The 16,452-nt window shown below is 43.0% G+C and overlaps 2 protein-coding genes and 1 pseudogene across 2 annotated transcripts; 1 reads left to right on the top strand and 2 right to left on the bottom strand.

Moving 5' to 3' along the window:
* Positions 1-5,170: 5,170 nt before the first annotated feature.
* LOC130889530 (FH2 domain-containing protein 1-like) lies at positions 5,171-9,395 on the top strand (annotated as a pseudogene).
* Positions 9,396-11,620: 2,225 nt separating this feature from the next.
* Tas2r4 (taste 2 receptor member 4) lies at positions 11,621-12,538 on the bottom strand. The gene has a single exon (XM_057793496.1). The coding sequence runs from the start codon at positions 12,536-12,538 to the stop codon at positions 11,621-11,623; it is 918 nt and encodes a 305-aa protein (XP_057649479.1).
* A 1,862-nt stretch (positions 12,539-14,400) lies between these two features.
* On the bottom strand, positions 14,401-15,330 carry Tas2r3 (taste 2 receptor member 3). The gene has a single exon (XM_057783832.1). The coding sequence runs from the start codon at positions 15,328-15,330 to the stop codon at positions 14,401-14,403; it is 930 nt and encodes a 309-aa protein (XP_057639815.1).
* Between the last annotated feature and the right edge of the window lie 1,122 nt (positions 15,331-16,452).

The following is a 16,452-nucleotide window of genomic DNA, read 5'->3' on the forward strand; positions in this document are numbered from 1 at the left end:
GGGGAGGGATTTGATGAAGACATACCATTTAAGGCTGGGTGTTCCAAGGTTTCTCAGTCTCTGCACACTGTCTGGCTCTGGGTTTCTGTATTTGTTCCCATCTGCTGTAGGAGGAAGCTTCTCTGATAATGGTTAAACAAGGCACTGATCTGTGAGTATAGCAGAATGTTATTAGGAGTCACTTAATTGCTACATTATATATATATATATATATATATATATATATATATATATATGTCACTAGTATTGGTTTTCCACTAGGTCCCTAGGCTCTCTGGTCTCTGGTTCTTGGTCATTCAGTGTCAGGTATGAGTTTCGTCTGACAGAGTGAGTCTTAAGTCAAGACAGATATTGGTTGGTTACTCCCACAAACTAGTGCCACCATTGCACTAGCACATAATCAGAGAGGAATTGTAGATCAGAGGGTTTGTGATGGTTTGGTGCTTATGCTTCTCCTTTGGTAGAATGTAAAGTATTTTCCTGTATCCAAAACACTAGAACCTAGGGGCAAAGATTCTATGTAGGCACCATGTCTACTTCTCCATGTTGTGTGGGTATTGTCTTCAGAAATGGGACCTTGCAGTCAGTTTGGGGAAAGTAATCTATAGTCTTGGAAACTGTCTGGGATTTGGGGGAATTCCCATGGGACTCCTTTGGCCAACTACTCAATTAGATGTAATCCAATTGCAGTACTGAAAGTCTAGTTTGGTAACAAGAGATGGCCAGTTGGGGCTCTGTCTCTCTTGTTATTTGGCAGTTTCATTTAGATCAATCACCATCATGTTGGGTATGTTGTGTGGGTATATACGTATATCATCATCATATACATATATATTTTAGAAAACCTCTACTGTATTAGGTTTCCATACTACCTCTCAAATGACCCTTAATTTTAGCTGTCCCTCCCCATATTCCCTTCCTCATCCCCCTCCATTGTGCAAATGTACTACATTTTCTTTATCCTTTTTTGAGGTTGTTCCCAGCTTCTGGCTATTATGAATAGAGCAGCAGTGTTGGTTGAACAAGGATCTCTATGGTAGGATGAAGCAACCTTTGGGTATATACCCAAGAGTCTTATGATTGAATCTTGAGGTGGATCAATTGTTATGTCCCTAAGGAACTACCACACTGATTTCTATAGTGGCTGTACAAGTTCACATTCCCAGCAGCAATAGCTGACTGTCCTCTTACTCCACATCCTCGCCAGCCTGAGCTGTCATTTGTTTTATTGATCTTAGCCATTCTGGTGGGTATAAGATGAAATCCCCAAATAGTTTTGATTTGCATTTCCCTGATAACTAAGGATATTAAACATTTCTTTGTTTCTCAGCCATTTGAAAAGCAATTTTTTTTTCTTCTGAGAATCCTGTTTAGGTTATTTTACTTTTGATATCAATATTTTTAATTCTTTATATATTTTTATATTAGCCCTTTATTAGATATGTGGTTGGTGAGAAATAAAAAAAAATGTTTTTCCATTATGTAGGCAGCCTCTTTGTCTGAATAAACTGTCCTTTGTCTCACAGAAACTTTTCAGTTTCATGAGGTCATGTTTATTGATTGTTGATCTTAGGGCCTGTGCTCGCAGCCTTCTCCTGCATCAATGATTTCGAGGCTAGTTCCCACTTTTTCTTTATCAGATTCAGCACACGTGTTTTATGTTGTGGTCTTCGATCTACTTAGAGTAGAATATAGAAGTTTTCATAGTCATTTTACCAATAACAAAATGTAAGTAAGTAAGCCAGGATATACCTCTGATTCCATGCTCAGTCATTTGTAAGTCAGTAAGTAAGCCGGGATACACCTCTGATTCCATGCTCAGTCATTTGTAAGTCAGTAAGTAAGCCGGGATACACCTCTGATTCCATGCTCAGTCATTTGTAAGTAAGTGAGCCGGGATATACCTCTGATTCCATGCTCAGTCATTTGTAAGTCAGTAAGTAAGCCGGGATACACCTCTGATTCCATGCTCAGTCATTTGTAAGTAAGTCAGTAAGCCGGGATACACCTCTGATTCCATGCTCAGTCATTTGTAAGTAAGTCAGTAAGCCGGGATACACCTCTGATTCCATGCTTCAAGTCATTTGTAAGTAAGTAAGTAAGCCGGGATACAACTCTGATTCCATGCTCAGTCATTTGTAAGTAAGTCAGTAAGCCGGGATACACCTCTGATTCCATGTTCAGTCATTTGTAAGTCAGTAAGTAAGCCGGGATACACCTCTGATTCCATGCTCAGTCATTTGTAAGTAAGTGAGCCGGGATATACCTCTGATTCCATGCTCAGTCATTTGTAAGTCAGTAAGTAAGCCGGGATACACCTCTGATTCCATGCTCAGTCATTTGTAAGTAAGTGAGCCGGGATATACCTCTGATTCCATGCTCAGTCATTTGTAAGTCAGTAAGTAAGCCGGGATACACCTCTGATTCCATGCTCAGTCATTTGTAAGTAAGTCAGTAAGCCGGGATATACCTCTGATTCCATGCTTCAAGTCATTTGTAAGTAAGTAAGTAAGCCGGGATACACCTCTGATTCCATGCTCAGTCATTTGTAAGTAAGTCAGTAAGCCGGGATACACCTCTGATTCCATGCTCAGTCATTTGTAAGTCAGTAAGTAAGCCGGGATACACCTCTGATTCCATGCTCAGTCATTTGTAAGTAAGTGAGCCGGGATATACCTCTGATTCCATGCTCAGTCATTTGTAAGTCAGTAAGTAAGCCGGGATACACCTCTGATTCCATGCTCAGTCATTTGTAAGTAAGTCAGTAAGCCGGGATATACCTCTGATTCCATGCTTCAAGTCATTTGTAAGTAAGTAAGTAAGCCAGGATACAACTCTGATTCCATGCTCAGTCATTTGTAAGTAAGTAAGTAAGCCGGGATACACCTCTGATTCCATGCTCAGTCATTTGTAAGTAAGTCAGTAAGCCGGGATACACCTCTGATTCCATGCTCAGTCATTTGTAAGTAAGTATGTAAGCCGGGATACACCTCTGATTCCATGCTCAGTCATTTGTAAGTAAGTAAGTAAGCCGGGATACACCTCTGATTCCATGCTCAGTCATTTATAAGTAAGTAAGTAAGCCAGGATACACCTCTGATTCCATGCTCAGTCATCTGTAAGTCAGTAAGTAAGCCGGGATACATCTCTGATTCCATGCTCAGTCATTTGTAAGTAAGTCAGTAAGCCGGGATACACCTCTGATTCCATGCTCAGTCATTTGTAAGTAAGTAAGTAAGCTGGGATACACCTCTGATTCCATGCTCAAGTCATTTGTAAGTAAGTAAGTAAGCCGGGATACACCTCTGATTCCATGCTCAGTCATTTATAAGTAAGTAAGTAAGCCAGGATACACCTCTGATTACATGCTCAGTCATTTGCTTAGTGCTTCTAAGCACTTCCTCATGAAACTCATGGGACACTTATAGCCACTTCTCTTTCCAAGATCCCATGCATCCCCACAGCCACAAGTCAGAGAACACTCAAGCTGTTCTGAGGTATCATTGACCTCATAGCTTTAGTTCTGTACATTTGAGGAAGGGTATATAGGCTGTGCCCCTCTTTCTGTTGCATATTCTCTCAATCAGCTCCGCTTCTTCTCCTCTTTCCTTACACTCATTAACACAGATCACACCCCTGCTGATTTGCAAGTCAGGCAAATTCTCATGCAGTTTCTTCTCACACTTTTCTTCTTATGGGATAAAGCTGTACATGGGCTGCTCTCTCTAAACTCAATACAACTGTTGTGTTCATTAACTCACATTTGTGTTCACTTGCACTCGGTATCACATGAACCTGGCCTTGTCAATCGGTCATGGAAAGGGAAGAGACTCATGAGATATTTCCCTTTTGTAGCTGAACTACTGGCTATTCATAGACTCTGGGAGAGGGTGATTACGGTCTTAGTTGTGTTTCCATTGCTGAGCCCACCAAGGTTCTAATGCATATCTCCAAACCCATGGTTACACAGATGGCCCTGGGTATAATCACTGACTGAAAATGAATAGATATGAGCATGAGAGACTGTGGGGAAGAGGAGGTTTGACGGGAGTGGAGTGGTAGGGATAAGAGGTGGAAGTGATCAATATGCGTTGTGTCTATGTGTGAAATTATCTAATGACAAATTTAATAACATTAGAAAGTTACCTTTTATTCATGATTTAAAATACTAAGGTTTCTTCCCAAATGATCCTTTCTATTCGGAAAAAAACCTTCAAAATGATTCATTAATGAGGAAACGCAAGCTTCAGTGATATAAAGAAACTTGTTTTCCTGTACTAGGCAGATGATAGAAGGAGATGCAGGATGTTAAGTATTTATACTAGAGAGTCATGGTAAGTGTCAATTTCTACTTGACATGATGCAGAATCTCCTGAGAGATGAAAATGCGAGCCTTCCTGGGGAATTATCTTGATTTCCCTGCCCACTGTAGGCCCTGGTGGGAATCCTAGACGGTGTATATAGTGGAAATGGGTTGGGTAAACAGCAGCATGTATGCATGCATGCATTGCTCTGCTTTGTTTTTAATGTTGACTGTGTTTTGTGATGTGACCCAGATGCTTTGATCCTCCTGCCTTGACCTCCCCATCATGGCGGACTGTACCTTTAACTTCGAGCTAAATAAACTCCCCTTTTCCTCAACATGCTTTTGTCAGATTCCTTGATCACAGCAACAAGAACAGAAGCTAAGACAAGAATCTGTACATAATTTATTTTAAAAGACAAAACAAAGCATGTTTAGCCTCTGGTTAGTCTTTTCTTAAAAAAAAAATGTGCCTATGTTGTTGTTCAAGAGTGGGTTTGTGCACAATAAATACAGTCTCTGGAAGCCAGAAGAAGGCATTGGATCCCATGGAACTGGAGTTGCATGTGGTCATGAGCCACCTGACACAGGTGCTAGAACCAAGCTTGAGTACTTGGCAAAAACAGGAAGTGCTGTTAGGCACTAAGACATCTACCCAACTCTAGTTAGTGGTTGATATTAAACAGAGAGTATGTTGAAACCAGAAAAGTCCCAAGCCTGTAGCAATAGAAAACAGAAAACAAACAAAAAACCCTTCAGTGAGGACTTTGGACAAGTGCTTACTAAATTCTCAAGACTTTTTCCAAGCAGCAAAAACAGTCAGTGCAGAATTTCCATAGGCTTGTGTCCCTGGTGGCACACCAGCAAATGCAGCTCCTCTTCTTTCCAAGGTCTCCTCAGTCCATCGTAGAAGATATCCACCAAGGGAAGAGTGAACATTTCGGGTCAAAGACACTTTGAGAAATCCTTAAGCTTCTGCCAACGTCAGAGGAGGTAAAGAAGTTAAAGACATTTAACAGCGGTGTGTTCAAGCTTTCTCTTGCAGATTCCTTTCTGTACGGTTGGATTCAGGTGCCAAACTATTCAGTTCGGACTGAAGCCATGGTGCTAAGAAAGGAATTCCTGCCATCTTGCTCTTCTCTGTACAAAGACATAACAATGCTAAAAAAAACTACTACAAAAGAGCTGCTGTTGAGTGAGAGTGAGGAGCTACATTCAATATTACACTTGGTGCTCCAGGCTGTGAACATCATGAGTGCCGGAAGGATGCTGGCAACGCTGTAGGATTTAAACTGTCTTCTTTACTCAAATTGCACAAGAGCAAACAAACCTGGGATGAATCTTCTGCATTTTGTCACTCAAAAAGCCCAGAAGCAAGATGCCATCCTTCTACACTTTTCTGAGAAGTTGCAGCATGTTCAGGAGACCTGGAGATTATCTCTGGATGTCACTGATTTGGAGCTACACTCGCTCTTTGTCAGAACAAAATCGCCTCAGGAAAACATCCAGCGGGACCAGGAGCTGGCTCAGCGGATGGGAGACTTCCCCCAGTTTTCTGTGGAACTGGAACTGGAGCTGGGACTCTGGAAACGGGAGCTGCAGGGCAAGGCTCATGCCTTATAGATTATTTTCTGTGAAGACAAACAATGAAACTGGATAGATGCTTCAAGATATTCAGAGACTTTTGTATTCTGTATCTGTAGTCAACAAAGCAGTTAAGGACAACCATGACCCGGATGAACAAGAGTGGAAATAGCTACAGAGGCTGGAACGGAAGCGACATTCCTGGACGACTGGGGAGCTCAGGGCTTTGGCAGGAGCAGCAGTGAGAATGATGTAGAGATGCCAGCTAAGAAGGGCACAGAAGATCTGTCATCCTTTCTGAAACCCGGACCCACCAGCCCTCCTACGGTCCTCCCAGACAACCATCCTGTCGCTCTTTCTCTCTGGGCACCCCTCCAACACCCGTTGCTCTCGCCTCACCCTGGGCATCTCTGCTGACATGTCCGAGAGCTTTTGACCTTCTTGGAGAGTGTCATCAGCAGTCCAGAGGACCCCAACAAATTCAGTTTACCCCGGAGCAGACCCATCATCACCTGGATGGAGCCCAGCAAACAGCAGAACCACGACCCTAACTTTGCGCAATAACCTCATGCCTCCAAGAAGCAGGAGAAAGCCCTCTCCACTCCCCCATCCTCTCCCCTGCCTGCCTTGGCTTGACAGAATCAGCTTCCTTCCTACACTCAGGCTGGTTGAGCCAGCAACTCCTTTCCCACTGAGGGGCAGGGCAAGTATTCTCCGGAAAAGGACCGGTGAACCTATGGGGTTGGGTCCCACACAAAGCCCTCCTCTCTTACCATTGGATCTAGGGAACATGAATGTGTCACAGGGTTGGCCCAGTTTGACCTCCAGAGTCCCAGGAGCCTGGGGGAAGCATCTAAATGACTTGTGTCCTACAGAGCTGCTCTCTCCAGGGGACCAGAGCTCGCAATCCTTTGATGTTTGGTGACAGCCTCACACCCAAGGACACAGGTCCCCAGGAGGGTCTCAGCCCAGCTGGGGAGGATGACAGGGCTGTCTCTGATGAACCCAGCAGTGAAGCTCTTGTGTTTCTGGTTGTCACTGACCGTGAAGGTAAGGATCCCGGGCTTCTGCTCCCGGGCTTCTGCTATATGTCTCCGATAGCACAGACTTCTCACTGACTCTGGACAGCTCAGAGGGAACCAACTCCAGACCCGGGGGAGAAGAGCTGGAGGAAGAGAGAGAAGGGGGTGGCTCAGTGTTATCTGGGGCTGGAGAGGCAGGCAGCAGCCAGATCTTCTCCAACCCTGCTTCCAGTTCCCCTGGGGAGGTACCTGCTCCCGAGTCCAGCTGTCAGGGTGGCCTTTCGAAGGACAGACCCAGCAAAGGAAAGGATATCACGGCACTAAAGAGAATTCCCTCAAAGAGCTATCACCGGGGGGGGGGGGGGGAGAGGGGGGGGGCTCAAAGCCAGTCAGTGCCTGGCGCAGCCAAGGGGCAGCACCCAAACCTGTGAGAACCTTGAAAGCCTCTGAGAATGAGCGCATGCGCAAGGCGGTACCCATCTTCAATTCCAGCAGGGAAGCAGGGTCCTGGAAGCATCCGGAGCCGACATTCAGGGCCTCCCCTCAGGAGACACCCAGCAGCATAGACACTGCTATCACGAAGGAGCTCAGTACGGGGGACATCTGACACTTAGCCCAGGAGGCCTCATATGAGTGGGCCTGGGGCAGAAGAGCCCAGGCTGCCCCGTTCCAGTGGCAGCATGAGTGGGTGTGGTCAGGGAAGAAGGCCTTGGTACAGCCCGGGGCCTTATTCAGGAAGCCCGGCACCAAGCCCCTCCGAAACATCCCCAGACAGAGACCCAAAGAAAACAAAGTCAGCCAACTCACAAGACCCATAAAGCCCCAAGGAAGAGCCCAAAGCACCTCAGGCTCCAGGTGTCTCTCGAGCCTTTCTCCTCATCCCAAGCTTTGCTTGAAATATGGTGGCCTCTTCATCTTGGTGCATGTGAACGGATACTTCACCTGTGTCCAGAGCCTCTGGCATCACCACGACAGTCTCCTAGTGGCAGCTTAGGGTCAAAGGTGGCCCCGATGATTCTGCCTCAAAGGACAGTGGCACTTTGAAGAAGGCCAGCAGCGCCAGGACCACCAAGAAGTGTCCTGAATCTTCTGAGGGTTTAGGTGCCAACACAAAAGCCCCACTGAAGGGCACGGGGAAAGATCCTCTCACAGACTGAAGGACTCAGGGTGAACCACTCTAGGGAGGACCCTCTGTCCCCTGCAGAAATCATGGGGCCTGTCTACATCTCTGCCTTCTGGGATTTTACCTGCCAGGACAGGCTGCTGGGGTGAGGACACAAGAGGCCAATCTTTAATGTCTTGTTAGACATCAAAAGACTCACAGGTCACATCATGAAAGGTACGTGGAAATCTGTAAGCTGCTGTGCAGACTTCTGCTTCAAAATCAAAGCTGAGAATATTATATTGCACAGAGTGCTTTCCCAGGCCCCAGCACCTCCTGCCATTCATACTCAGGATCCTAACCCTAACTCCTAGAAGAGACAAAGATCTGGTGATAGTCTGGACATGTAAGATGGCAATTCTTATGTAACAAGTAAAAAAAGTTCTAGCCAGTTTTTATATATCTGAGACTTATTTTTTAATATTACAAATATAAAATGGTGTTTTTAGTTGGAAAAAACAGTCAGTACAAAGTCAGACTAGCTAATGCCAAGTGGGAAGAAAAATAAAGATAACATAGGCTAATCAAGAGGTGAATCAGCAGAAATTTGTCAGAACAACTTAATATGTAGAGATTATGCCCATCCCAGACCATATATTGAAAAATAAAAAGCCCAGTACTCAGTGTGAGATATATCTCCTCTGCTTGTTGGACAGAGGTATTCCACAGGCCCCCAAACAATACAACCCATTGCCATTGCTCTTGGTTGACCACTAGAACTTGATGGTGAGACTATATTGCTACAGACACTACACATGTTAGTCATAGAACATGGAGAAATCAATGTGGACTCACAAGAAATCTTCGTTCCTGATGGGTAGCTCTCTGGTGGTTTGAAAGAAAATGGCCCCATATAGACTCATAGGAAATGGCAGTATTCGGAGGAGTGACCTTGTTGAAATAGGTGTGACCTTATTGGAGGAAGTATGTCACTAGCGGTGGGCTTTGGGTCTCAGAAGCTCAAGCCAGGCCTAGTGATTTACTGTCTCTTCCTGATGCCTATGAATCCAGTTATAGAGCTCTAAGCTCCTTCTCTAGCACCATGTCTACCGGCATGCCACCATATTTCCCATCATGAAGATAATGGACTAAAGCTCTGAAGCTGTAAGTCAGCCCAAATTAAATGTTTTCCTTTATAAGACTTGCCATGGTCATGGTGTCTCTTCACAGCAATAGGAACCCTAACTAAAATATTCTTTTAGTATTGGAAGGTGCTATGAAGGCTTCTGGCCGTGTGGGGGATCATGAACAGTTTTACCCAGCTCTGAACCCTGTGAAATGTAATAATGACCAGTGTGGCAAGCTATACCCATACATGCAGTAATGGCAAGAAAGTCATGGATGTACTCAACCACTTTCTCACAGGATGTAAGGCCCACTCCACTGTAGGAAACACATGTCTAATACTTCAAACCTGGCCAAGAATCCATGGTTGAGGCAGGGGCCCCTGAAATGAACCTATTCCTATCATTTTGCTAAACAGACATTGTATCAAACTGCCTTCTAAATCTCTATCTGTAGAACAGCTCTCAGATCACATCAGAGAAGTTTCTTTGTGAAGTAGGCATGGTTAACACATTTATGACTGGCCAAAGTTCAGAGAGTACCCAGTCACAAACGAGACCTCCACATCACATCCCATTGCCAAGATTCAGAGACCATTACAGAAGTGGGGGTAGAAAGAGTCACAGGTCACCATAGCAAAACATGCCTAGCAGTAAAAAAGAAAATCAATTTTCAACATAAAAATAATTGCTGTGTGCATGTATATGTCTTTATATGTTTTCTTTTAGACTTTTCTTCAGATGTATATACTTTTTAAAAAAACTGACATAACGCATATATGTTCTTTTGGTTTTACTTAACAAATAATATGTGTTTTGATTAGACTATTACAAGTAATTACATTCTATTTCATCATAAAGACATAAAGACATGTTATTGTGTGAAAGCATGCTAAAGTGTAAGTTACTTCATCAAGTTTACAGAATTAAACGCCTGTTGTAATAAAAACAAACAATGGAGATGTTTGTTTCTCATGATCCATTCTAAAATGTAGGCACACACTTCAGAAATGGTATAACAACACTCCCATGTCATGAACCATGTCACCAGTTCAAGACAGATAACTCCATCATCACCAAGTGTTCTGCTCAGACGCATTGTTTAGAATAGGCATATTTTCCAGCCTATGAGCAAACATAAAATCAAACAGACAAACAGAAGAGGCAAATGAGAAGAAAGGCAATTCCTAATCCGGAAGCACACCTAGGAATTACACACATTGCCTCTCTTCACACTTGAACCGCAACACAGCACCAGCTTAGAGAAAGAAATTATAAGTTCTGGACAGCTCATAATTTGATTACTAAGAAAAGTAGGAGAAGGGATAAAGACTAAAGGACTAATGAAGGGGTCTGCCACTCATTTTGAGTTCTTATGGCACAGATTTCATTTATCACTTCGTTTATCAGCATCTCCTTTAATCTATTAACATTATAACCTGACTAATACCTCCAGGTTTTATACCACTAATACTGGCTGGGTAATATTTACTAAATATTACAGTGAAGACTGGGGTGGGTAGGAACAGGAAAAGTCAAGCTATTTATACATTTTGAAAGTTTATTTATTTTTGAGATGTATAAATATTACATAAGCAATTGATTATAACTGTATATCATAAATGATGAATGCTCAGTCCCCACTTGATAACTTGTCAATACCCATCATCAGATCCCCCAGACAGCATTCTCCTGGACAACTGAGCAATATAGAAACCCATAGAAAGCCCACCCAGCACAGCACTCCGCCAGCAGCTCGATGCTCTTGGCCTGCTAACTGAACTCTGTAGCACAGAAGGTGAGTGCTGGGCTCTGTATATTTTCACTTAGGGAGGGTTACTCTCACTGTCTGAATAGAGCTTGCTTTTTCCCCAGGACTACATCTCTAGATATCAAGATAGATTCTTGGAGTTTCGGACCCTTTCTGGATCAAGCCTAGAAATCCGGTGGTAGACTTTCTTGATAGTCACAGCTCAACAAACATCAGGACCTTTATCTGTTGTACCCCACAAATGCGCACACCTATTTCCTTTCACTGTTCTCGTTCTCTCTGAGACCCCTCCCTCTTTTCCTTTTGTGCCGCCTTGTTACACTTCCAGCCAATCTACTCTCAGTGACAGCTTAGCTATGAGTGGTGTCTTGTTCGGGCATCCTTGGTTAAATTCTCTAATTTATGCTCACCATGTACATCACAACGTGGCCTTCATTCAGGGACACCCCCCCCCCCTATGCTTCGGCAGCCAGTGGAACAGGATGACAATTTCCCATTGCCTAGGAATGCAATGACCACGCAAAATACACAAATGTCTCATACAATCCCTTAAGGAATGTGCTTTACTTCAAAATATTAGCCAAAAGACCCAGTATTGACTAAAACACAGGCCCTCAGCATCGGGGTCAGGATGCCAGATACAGGATCACAAAATCAAGTCCTTTGATCCCTGGGAAATTCCTAACCCCGCAACTAAACCACAAAGAGCTGCTGTCAAGCTTTCCTAATGAAACTCCACTGTTTGTAGAAACAGAAAATCTTCTTTGCCTTAGCTCTCAGCTTCTGATGTGTGATAACAAGGAGGACAGAATGTCCCAGAGGGTAAGCCGCACCAATGATTGTGCTAACACCGTGGAGTCTCAGACTCTTCCTTGCATAGGAAGGAAAATAGAGCAGGGTAGCAACTGAATACGGAATGTAGAGCAGCAGGAAACAGATCATCAGCCGCATGGCACCCATGTGGGCCTCCACCTGGGGATTCCAAAAGCTGGTAGTGTTTCTCTTCATTGTCTGTACATGTCTTCTCAGGGAGTGTATTAACAAGGAAGCAAACGTCACATTGAGCGCAAACTGTAACAGCGAGCTCAAGATCAAAGAGGCTGCTAAGGTGAAGATGCCCTCACTGAGGTCAAATAATGTGTCATTTCTCCCCGTTACGTGTTCAGGGAAATGTGACATCCGTGTGAGCACGAGATACAGGAGAGTGGTGAAGGCAGAAATGAGAAGGCAGGCCAGCAGCAGACTGGAGGTCTTTGCAGAGACTGTCCGTTTCAACAGAATAAACACTGGGTGCTGGAAATTAGTAATTTTCACGCAATACAAACTGTTCAGCAAGGTCACCAGCCAGAGACTGTTGGAGTCCAGAAACTTCCAACATATTATAAAAAACGTGGAAAAGTAGACTGACCTTAGAATATTTGCAGTAAAGTAGAAAATGTTCAGTAGAAACGAGCCCAGAGTCAAGAATCTAGTGATGGCCAAACTGAACAAAATCCTGTCCGAAGAGGAGATTCTGTGGCTTTTGACCCAAGTCTTATAAATGACCACTATAATAAAGAGATTTGCAGTGATTCCTACAAAATTAAAAATAAGCGTGGCCACAAACATAAATGAGTACAGCTTCCAAAGCATCTTTACTCACTGAAGCCTCAGTGTTTGCGGTGCCGATGAGAACAAACTGAAATGTGGTCTACGCAGGCACAGTGGTCAGCCTGCAGGGCTCCTTATTTTCCACCGCAGCAATGAGCCCTTTCTGGTCTAAGAGGCAGCTGCTTTTACTGGGATGCAAATCTTTCAAGGATTAAATTACTATTTCTTCACTCCTCGTCTTATTTTCTTAGAAATGCCTAATTACAGACATGCTGAAGTGAATCTGGAATCTGTTCCTCCAAGAGCAGAAAGACTAGAGGGAGCTGCATCAGACTCCAAAAATTTCAAACCCGGACCAGAGTGCTCTGGCCCAAGACTATTGAAGTCTCTCAACAGCTTTTCTTCATAGAAACCACACAGCGTTGTGGGATTCCTTATGCCTTGCTCTTCCCATCTTCCCTCCCTCACGGCCTGTCTGAACCAGTGTGTGTGTGTCCCCGTATGTTGAAACTGCAGCCATTTTCTCCGGCTGCCTTCTGACCATGCCACTACCACTCTTTGTCCCTTCACATCTGAGGGGATTTACTGAATCTAAGACAAGTTCAAGGAGCCATCCCCTCCTTGAGACAAACTTTTCGTAAGACATGTTGCAGGGAGGGGCACAACAGAGAGTGGGAAATTGTTCCATAATCTGTTCTGGGGTTCACCTAGGAAAAAGATCCGCTCTTTCATGTTTTCCTTCATAAATCTGGATCTATGCTTATGTCTTTGTAGCTACAATATGTCCCCACAGGCATCAAAGTACTCTGATGTAAAATCCAGGGTAACTGTTTAAGCAATGTAGGTTAGAAACCCACATTCAGGAATGCCATGTATCCTAACTGATTATGTTCACAAAGTTAAAGAATTTTTCATGATACTGAACAATATTCTTACTGATTTAGTGACAATAAATAAATAAATGTCTATTCTTCTTTTTAAGTAATATTTAACATCAAAGTATATATACATATTTATTTTATAAATTTTAAAAGCATATATGCATCTTGGAAGGAACAAGCATAGGGAGAAGAGAGAAGAGGAGGAAGGAGAGGAAGGACAAAAGCATTTATCCTTTTACACAGTCAAAAAAACAAAAAAACATTATTTGGAATTAACTTCAGTAAAATGTCAATGAAACACAAGAATGGACCGGAACCTGGAATTTAAGGGTCTTGATTTTCATGCTATTGTTTACAGCATTACACAAAGCTTGTGGAAAGTGCTATCTTAAAAGGATTGATGCTGCTGCATAATTCATTGTTTGACATAATGACAGCCTTCACTTAATCCAGCACTTTGCAGAATACATTGTTCTAAAATGTTGGCACACATTGTCTCAAGAATTTCTACTACTCTGTGCATGATGTTATCATCCATATTTTAGGGTAAGGGAAAAGCACAAAAATAATTCATCCAAGGACAAAAATGAGAAATTGACAGAACCAGAAATCAAGCCCATATCTATGGAAAAGCAAATGCTTTTGCTCTTTGTCTCAAGTCCACAGCAGTTCTTTATTTACATAAACATAAAATTTAAGGTAAAACTAATATACAGACTGGCTATGCTTAAGTTAATGGTTATTAAAATACATCTCCATGTCTGCATAGTGAATGTTCTTAACATTAGCATTTCCCAAAGACTGTTGTACCTTTCTAATCAGTCCTGTGGAGAGAGGTCTTCAGAAGCATGGCTTTTATTTCTAAGACAGGTAGAATCAGGGGCAAAGCAGGCAACACCTCTCCTATTGATGGTATGGACTGATAAATGGGAGAGTCAGAAGGGCTCCATAGTGTTGAACTAGGCTAAAGAATCCCCAGGCCCCATCCTACGCCCTCTGCTATTCTATGACACAAAGAGTCCCTTAGATCCAGGCTTCAAGTGACCACAGACGTGAAAGCATCACCACAAATGTCTGCTTCAGCTTGTTGTTGTACAGAATGAGAATAAATGAGTCCCCGACAAAGTATGACATTGTAATTACTACACCAATTATCCTGGCCATCTTAGGTGCTGGTAGGAAACGACTGAATGACAAAATTAGAAAGCAAAGAAGGTAGCCTAGGAAGAGTAAGAGGAAGGAGAAGATGATTCTCATGGCTCTTTTGTGAGCCTCAGTACTCTGATCTCTGGAACCAATACTGTATTGCTGCATCTGCTGTGTGTGCTTCCCCAAAGAAAGGAGGAGCAGAAAGTAAGCAGCCACGGAAACAATTAAGGGAGGAAGCTTCCACAGATTTACAAGAACATGCATCAGATCATATTCATTTGTTTTCAGTCTGTAGTATTCAGTCATATTTGATGTGCCTCTGCTTCCTCTGAGGACAGAATAGATTTTAAATTCATTAGTCAGAGAAATGGTACAGACACAGGATAAGAGCAGTGCACCCCACAACATCCCAACAACCACCCTGGAAGCTCTCCATTTGAGCCAGAGGAATGTGGGGTGGGAGAAATTGGCTATTTTCAAGCAGTAGAAAACACCAAGACAGGAGAAGAGCCAAAGACTGAAGTGGTTTGTAAATGTCCATGAAACATCAATAAGTTGCATCACTATCCCTGAGTCATGGGTATGGTAAGAGAACACTATTATAAGGCCATCAATAAAGATGATCCACAGCAGAATGATTCTGAAGAGGGCCAAGCTGGTGATGATGAAGTCAGACAAAGAAATTTTCTTGCTCTTAAACCAGTGGCTGCCATTGATCAACCCAATGAAACCATTCACCAGATTTCCAAGAATAAACTCAGTGACAATCAGAACCAGGAACACCCCTTCAGTGAATCCCAACATATCAGAACTTAGGTCAACCTGCTCCTGCTTCTGTTCATGGATCTCATCTCTTTGTCAATTTTAAGTTTTTTTTCTGAGTTCTACCTCCTTCTGTTACTTCACTGCATGATTTAGTCTGTCTTACAGCTTTGTGGATCTGCTCTGGTCCTCTTCACAGACGGTGCAGAATGTCATTTCTATGATCTTAACAAACCAGTTCCTAGTTAAAATGCAAATAGTGGCTGGTGCCACATGGACAAGGAAGGCATCTTAGTTGCAAAGAATATGGAGGACTGAGGTTCAATTTCGGAGGGAGTGTGCATTGTGATTTGAATGCAAAACATCTCTGATCAGCTCGTGTGTTTGAAAACAAGGTCCCCAACTGGTGGCATTGTTTGGGAAGGTTATGGAAACCTTAGGAGGTGGAACCTAGCAAGAGGGAAGTGCATTACTGTCACCAGAGGTGATTGGGATTTGATTCTGGTACGATTTTGTGTCCTCTGATTCCCATACAATATGATGGGCTGGCCTGCTGCACCCTCTGGAACTATAAGGCCCAAATAAACCCTTTTTCCCATAAGATATTTTTATCAGGGAATTTTATCACATTAACAAAAAAGAAACAACAGGAAAGTGGTGCTGGGAACCACCCAGAAAAGAAAGATGAATAGTAGCTAAGGGAAGCATAGAACTACCCAAAATGTAAGAGGTCTTGTTTCTCCACAAGGAGAACAGACAGAAACAGGGAAATGCCATAATTCTAGCACACTTAAAGGAGGATTAAGAGCATAAAGTTCAGTGTTACTGGTCTTAAAGTCAGCTCATTTATTAAAAATTCCTTAACCTCAACTCGCGAAAACATTGTCAAGTTTTGAATTTTGCAAATAAGTCTCAATAGTCAAAAATTAACTTTGCATAAAGATTTGATTTTTCTCTCCCTACCCCCAAATGAGTGACAAATTTTCCTGGCATCATATGTTGAATAACCTATGCCATATACTGCTTTTATTGGCTATTATCTCCACATAAGCATGATTAGTTTTTGGACTCTATTATGTGTCATTACTTTGCTTTGTATCCACATCAACAGTATACTTCCTCACAGTACACACACACACGCACGCACACACACACACACCTTAA

Source organism: Chionomys nivalis, chromosome 1 (assembly GCF_950005125.1).
Source record: "Chionomys nivalis chromosome 1, mChiNiv1.1, whole genome shotgun sequence".
Lineage (NCBI taxonomy): Eukaryota > Metazoa > Chordata > Mammalia > Rodentia > Cricetidae > Chionomys > Chionomys nivalis.